At 46.1% G+C, this 7,338-nt stretch overlaps 1 protein-coding gene across 2 annotated transcripts; it reads left to right on the forward strand.

Annotated features, from left to right (window-relative positions):
• The first annotated feature begins 214 nt into the window (after positions 1–214).
• LOC103999997 (NAC domain-containing protein 90) lies at positions 215–1,539 on the forward strand. Of its 2 annotated transcripts, XM_009421922.3 has the most exons (3): positions 219–488; positions 582–877; positions 971–1,539. In XM_009421922.3, exons 1-3 carry the CDS (start codon positions 335–337, stop codon positions 1,262–1,264), a joined length of 744 nt encoding a protein of 247 aa, XP_009420197.2. In that variant the 5' UTR covers positions 219–334; the 3' UTR covers positions 1,265–1,539. The 2 variants fall into 2 exon arrangements, with proteins under 2 accessions (XP_009420196.2, XP_009420197.2); XM_009421921.3 differs by having other exon boundaries at positions 215–488; positions 582–1,539.
• The last annotated feature ends 5,799 nt before the right edge of the window (positions 1,540–7,338 follow it).

Raw genomic sequence — 7,338 nt, forward strand, 5'->3', positions numbered from 1 at the left:
TCCCCCCTGTATAAGATACGTAAGAGATACAGCATTCATTCTTAAAGCTTATGAAAAGGGAACTCGGGAGGAGATTGACCCGGTCATTGCCTTCCTCATCGTGGGTTTCCACAAGGTCACAGCATGTTAATTAGAATTCCACATCAGTTGCCCCACCATCACTGCTCCTTTCTGTCTTTCCCCTCATCCGAGTCCTGTATATATAAGTGACCCGGACCATCCCAAATGGAAGCAGACACCTTCCTTCCATTAATCTTCTGAGCCCCGAAGCTCAAGTTGCAGCCCTGTAGCTAGGTTGATCCACAAGGAATCAGCAAAGACGAAAGGGGGAGAGATGAACACCGTCCCGCCGGGGTTCCGTTTCTACCCGACCGAAGAAGAGTTGATCGGTTTCTACCTTCAGAACAAGCTCGAGAACCGAAGAGAAGACATGGAACAGGTCATCCCCGTGGTTGATGTCTACTGCGTCGATCCATGGCAGCTTCCTCGTAAGCGCAGCTTCTTTTCATTGTCTTGTAGAGTCTTCTTTCCCTACATATATTGCTGATGATCTTGATCTGGCGGAACGTGGTGCTGCGTAGCGTTGTCTGGAGAGCATTGCAGGCGAGATGGAGAGCAATGGTTGTTCTTATGCCCAAGGCAGGAGAGGGAAGCGCATGGAGGGCGGCCGACTCGAACCACGCCATCGGGCTACTGGAAGGCCACCGGATCCCTGAGCTACGTGTTCTCGTCCACGAACCGAGTCATGGGTATGAAGAGGACCATGGTCTTCTACCAAGGACGAACTCCCACCGGAACCAAGACCAGGTGGAAGATGAACGAGTACAGAGCACTCGAGGAAGGTGCAACCACCGTTCCGCTAAGCGCAACACAGAAGGTAATCATTGCCTCCATAGTGGCACCAGAACCCTATCAATCCACTTCGCACCATTGCAGTAAACTCCTGCATCTTGCGCTTCTTCTTTCACAGCTCCGCAGCGAATTCAGCGTGTGCCGCATGTATACCAAGTCAGGCTGCGTGAGATCATTTGATCGACGACCCGCCGCCGCCGCCGCCGGCGCTTCTGCTGCAACTGATGCCCAAAGAATGCCCGAGGTGCTGCCCTCAGGCAATGAACCGTCTTCATCGAAAAGGACCCTATCTCATGATAGCTCTTCATCCGATGGCAATGGCTCTCAGCGCTCCGTGCGACAACGGGGAGAAGACGATCCGGGGTTGATCGGCGAGAACGACGACTGCGACCTGTCGCAGGACTGGTTCTGATCATGATGCACAACCAGACCTTATCCGAGTATTAATTTCATTGTTTATTGATTAGTTAATTCCTTTTGGTTCTTCATTATATGTGTTGGTTAACTTAGGATATTAGATCAGCAGCATGAGGGGGAATAAAGAACGAAGAAGAGCAGAAGATGAGAAGAGCATCTCTGTGGGGGAGAGGGACCTAACCATGTCTTGACTATTGTATTCTGATTGACTAGTCGTGGAAAACTTTCTCATGCCATTGTTGTCAATACAACTCAATTGCAGTTGCCACTTGTTGTTTTGTTTTAGGTTGCTTTTGTAGAGCTCTATATTGGTTTTGAGAAAGATAAAACGCCATGGAGTGCATGGATGGACTCGACTCGTTTAACCTCCACGTACGTCCAAGACAAATATACAAGAGCGTACCTGCACAGGGACACAGTACGAGATACTACCGCTTGTTTCCTTTAGTATAGATACGTAGAATGCTGTATTTTGCCACACGACTCTACCTGGAAGGAAGTGTATACATACTGCAGCTTGTCAAGCAGCCTCCAACATCTGAAGAAACCTCACCATCTATCTTCTCATTGCGTTGGATAACCTGTGCCATATGTGGACTCAATTTATTCCCTAATGCACATGGCATCTATTGCTCCACATGTTTATTCCTACTTATTTGCAGGTTCAAAGCATGTCCTCAGGAAGAAAAGTCCACGCACGCGTGATAATGACTTGACTCGGATCCTCTTACATCTCTTGCAAACTTCTTCCTGCGCTGAGAGATTCATCTATCAGCTCCGAACTCAAGAAATCCCACTTGGAGGGCTATCAAAGTCTCCTCGTTAGAAGATTTCGTATCGTCGATATCGAACCCTTTGCTGCTGTTTTCATACCCATGTTTTGAACTGGTCATGCCTTCCTCATTCCACGGTTAGCATCCTTTGACATGCATGACTTGAAGACAGGTAAGGGATGACGCCAGCAACTTAGTTTAACAGATAAGCACATAGATCGGTGGAGTTTAGAGATCCTCTTCCTTTCATTATCCCTCACCTACATCTTTCTCGTAGATGTGCTCCTCAACGATGATATGTGACTTCGATATTCAATGGAACGTATCACCATCAAACTCGAATCTTTCTTGGCATCCATGCCCTGCTAGCTCTATGTTTAGTTTGATTGGCTTATATGCCGAGATTCTCATACTAACCGTCGTCTCTTGGAAAAAGATGATCCATCTTGTAATTGTTAAAGACAACAGATCTCAGTGGTCATAAAGTTATCAGATCTGGTTCATTACTTAGCTGAAAACTTCAGTCGTTTGATACATATCAGATACCAAATTGACAGACAATTCCTTGACATGCGATTACTGTAGAGCTTCTGCAACATAAGATATTCCACAATACACTGTTCTTCCATCTTGTCATTGGTTGATTTGAGGAAATCTCTCTACTCTATCGAGGGAAATCCTCTAACCTGTTGAGGAAAATTCTCTCTTCTAACCTGTATAAAAGGAAGGGGATATGTTAATAACAATCAACTTCTTCTACAACTTGTTTATCTATTTATTTTCTAACATGGTATCAGTCCTCCTTGGCGACAGCAGTATCGCCGTGTGTTAGCCAAGAGGTCACAGTAACACGTTGCCTCAAGCGGAGTCATTGAAGAATCACAAGACACGGATTCAGAGCCAGTACTAACGAGCACCGTCTTGGCTCTGCTCATCCACTCCTTCTCTTTCTTCATCGCCGGTCTTGCTTTTCTTCGTCGGCCTTCCTCCCTCTCCTATTTGCTGCCTACAGCAGACACTCTCCGTCGCCGTCATGCAAGGAGGAAAACATTCTCTCACCGCCTCCTCAATAGCGGTGAATGGCGAACAGCGGTGTCTTCCTCGCTTCCCGGCCAGTCGCAACTGCTGCATCTTCCTCTACCGCAGCAGCTTTCGCTGCCGCTTCCCTCTACACAACGGTGCCTCCTTAACGACGGTGTCCTCCTCCTCAATAGCGACGAACGGCGAACGACGGTGTCTTCCTCGCTCAGTCTTCCTTGCTTAACGACGGCTGCCGCGTCTTCCTCCTTCGCTGTCGCAGCCGCTTCCCGGCCAGCAGCAGCCGCAACCGCTGCATCTTCCTTCCTCTACCGCAACAGCTTTCGTTGCCGCTTTCCTCTATACATCTAATTACTGCAGATTTCTCTTTCACTCCTGTTTCCTTGAGTACCGCTGTAGATTTTCGCGACCATTTCCTGGCGAACCGCAGTCTTGAGTACCGCTGAGTTTTCGCGGCCATCTTCCAGCGAACTGCAACCTCTACAATCTATTGCAGCAAGCAGCAATCCATAGCAGCGAATTGTAGTCTTGAGCACCGCTGCAATTTTCGTGGCCATCTTCCGACGAACTCCAGCCTCTACAATCTGCTGCAGCAAGCAGCAATCCATAGCAGCGAACCGCAGTCTTGAGTACCGTTGCAGTTTTTGCGACCATCTTCCGGCGAACTGCAGCCTCTACAATCTGCTACAGCAAACAGCAATCCACAATAGCTGCCGACAGCTTTGGGCACTGTTGTAGATTGCCCAATCTGCTGCAGCAATCTATAGCAACAGCCCCCTCCCTCATTCTCCACCTTATGTGACCTGAGTATCACACAAGGTTCGCTGCATCTCTTCTAAAAAAAAAAAAAATGTCTTCGTTCACTTCTTCTGATGTTTCAGTTCCTGTAGGGACTCCCACTTCTTGTTCTTCTACAGGGCTTATCTCCATCAATGTTGCCACGTTGATCCCCTTTAAGTTATCAAAGGGTGGCAACTATGCGTCCTGGCGAGCTCAATTTTATTTGGATACGACTTGTTAGGTTATATTGATGGCTCTTTCAGTTATCCTCTGGCCATGCTCAACATTCCCGGCGATCCCAGTCCAGTACCCAATCCAGCTCACAAACTGTGGCTACGTCAAGATCATCTCATCCTCCAAGCTATTCAAGCTTCAGTTGCTGGATTCGTTGCTCCCTTGATATCTTCATGTGTGACAGTTGCCGATGCATGGTCTACATTACAAACCACCCTGGCAAATCATTCGCGTACTCGCAAGCTCATTCTTCTATCCAAGCTTATGGTGACAAAATAAGAGGGAAGTACTATATCTGATTATCTACAACATATCAAGGTTATCATTGATGACTTGGCCTTGATAGGTCATTCCCTATATGACACGCGACTCGCCAGTCTCTTTTGAAGATCTCTATGATAAGCTGACTGACTACGAGATGTACTTGAAGTGTGCGGACAAATTGCCTAGATCAACTGTCACAGCTCAAGTCAGTCACAAGTCTAAACGGAAGAGCACTCGGTACTCGCCGAACATCACCCAAGGTTTAGCTAATGTGCCTCTTGATTCTGTGAGTTCCATGCAACACCACTCCTATCCTCCTAGTCATCACTTCTCGCAAAGTGGCAACTCCAGCCATCATCCGTCTTGGCATCCTGCCTTACCGAGCCATCAAAGATGGGTCATTTGCCAACTGTGTGACAAAGTCGGCCACTCCGCTAAAGTTTGCCGGTCTCGTCCCCACCTCCCTGCTCCGTCACACTGGCCTCAGGAAAATCTCCTAACTTCTCCGACACCTAGCCAATCCAACTGAATTGTCGACTATGGTGCCTCTCATCACATCACCGCTGATCTTCAAAATTTGTCTCTTCACAATCCCTATGGCGGCGATAAAGATATCATCATCGGTGATGGTAAAGGACTTCCTATAACTTATACTGGTTCCACAACGCTTAATTCTGACTCTAATACATTTACCCTCGATGATGTTTTATGCGCCCCTCATATTAAATGCAACCTCATTTATGTTTCTTAATTTTGCAAACATAACAATACTTCCATTGAATTCTTTCCTGATTCATTTCTTGTTAAGGACTTGAGCACGGGGGCATCATTGGTCCAAGGCCCGAATAAAGACAACATTTACAAATGACCGTCAGCCTCTCGAATAACCCAGCCCACTGTTCATTCTTCTGTTGCAGCTCCAATTGATGTGTGGCATCGTCGGCTTGGTCATCCCTCGTCCTTTATTCAACAGAAATTATTATCTCGTCGCTCTCTTCCTCTTTTTAAGTCCACTAATTCTGTGATGCATTGTGATGCTTATCTTAGTAATAAGAGTCATCGGTAGCCTTTTTGTTGAGAAATCATGGGGGGCGACATCATATGCGCAGCGGAAGAACAAGAAAACAAAAATCCCCGATTCCCAAAAAGATGTTCGTCGTCGTACGAAGATTGGTGCGCAAAAAATCCGCAAAACACAAAACTGCGTATAGAGATTATGTTACCTAGGGAGATCGTATATCCCTGTTTCCTTGTAGATCCTTAGGAGAGGGTGAAGGAGGTCAAGCGCCCTCCTCTCTAGCGGTGATCCACACAGTAGGGATGCGACGACGCTCCTCAAATCTCCAGGCCTACTCTGAGGTGGAGAGGGAGAGGAGAATAGGAAAGGCAAGCAAAGACTCTAGCCTATGAGGTTGTGAATCCCTCCTATTTATAGAGATCCCCTATCAAACCCTAATGGGTCCTCCCCTAGTGGGTATTGGATCTGCATCCAATAAGACAAGGGCTCCGTCGGATATCTCATATCTGAACCTCTACTCATCGCAATGCCTACCATATGTGTGTGACCCTCTAGGCCCAATATCGAGCTGGCCGTGAGTCATACCTATTAGAACTCCTTCTAACTCAGTGAATTATTATCTCTGTAATAATTCACTCGACTCATCGACTACGGACGTATTAGGCCACTACGCCGTAGTCCCCAAACGATACAGGGGAATCCAATCCATTGGACATGTCTATCCTCAGTTACCGTGTACCTATAATCCCTCATCCATCTAATATCCCAGAGACCGTATATCGAGCATGGTGCTGTCAGACCCATACAGTTTCTACTCAAGTCTCGCTCTAATCGGATTCTCCCGGAGAACTCTTTCTCTCTCAACCCGAATGACTCTGGCCAGACTTATAGGTTTGGTATCAAAGAGTGGAGCACTCATATAGGACATCCTTGGTGTCTCAAGTCTAAGGACCAGATACACCACTAGGACTACGGAATCACTGTATGACAATAAGGCATCATCAATCATCTAGCATTCCGTAAGCGGATCAATCAATGAACTCATTCTCTAATGAGCACCTGTACTGTATCCCTAGTGTCCCTACACGAGCAGCTATGAGACCAGCTGCATCCATCATATGGACGAGTATACAGCACACTAGTCTATCCGGTTATCACGATGTCCCTCTCGAGTAACCTATGACCGGGATTATTTAGGATATGTGTTTGAAGGTGAATCGATCTCATTATCGTAATCTCATCACGATCCGATTCCCATTGCACAAATCCAAGGACATCACAATATATATATGCATTTATGCAATAGTTATAAAGTGATATACGCCAAAATATAATAAGCAAAAAGATTCTATATCAAGTCACACGTGCCATCACTTACGTGATTGGCTTGCTGGACACCTATGACTAGCATTTTTGGCTCATCTTCCATTTCTTCCTCTAAACCTTTTGAAATTATATATACTGATGTTTGGGGTTCTAATCCAATCTTATCTTTTGATAAGTTCCGATTTTATATTATTTTTGTAGATCACTTCTCTAAGTACACATGGATATATCCTCTTTCCCATAAATCTGACGTTTCTCGCATTTTTTCCACTTTCCAGAAGTTGGTCGAAAACTATTTTCAGTCTACCATTAAAACAGTCTACTCTGATGGTGGCGGTGAATATCAAGCCCTAGCATCCCATCTCTTAGCTTGTGGCATTCAACACCTTAAGTCTCCCCCACATACTCCTCAACTAGTTGGTTCTGCCAAACGCAAACATCGACATATAGTAGAAACTGGACTCTCACTTCTACATCAGGCTTTCATGCCTTCAACTTTTTGGACAGCAGCCTTTCAAACTGCTGTCTACCTAATTAATCGAATGCCTACACCAGTTCTACAATACCAGTCCCCCTTTGACATACTATTTCACAAACCCTCTAACCTTCGTAAACTCCGAGTGTTCGGTTGTTTAT

This window comes from Musa acuminata, chromosome BXJ3-10 (genome assembly GCF_036884655.1).
Source record: "Musa acuminata AAA Group cultivar baxijiao chromosome BXJ3-10, Cavendish_Baxijiao_AAA, whole genome shotgun sequence".
NCBI classification, from domain to species: Eukaryota; Viridiplantae; Streptophyta; class Magnoliopsida; order Zingiberales; family Musaceae; genus Musa; species Musa acuminata.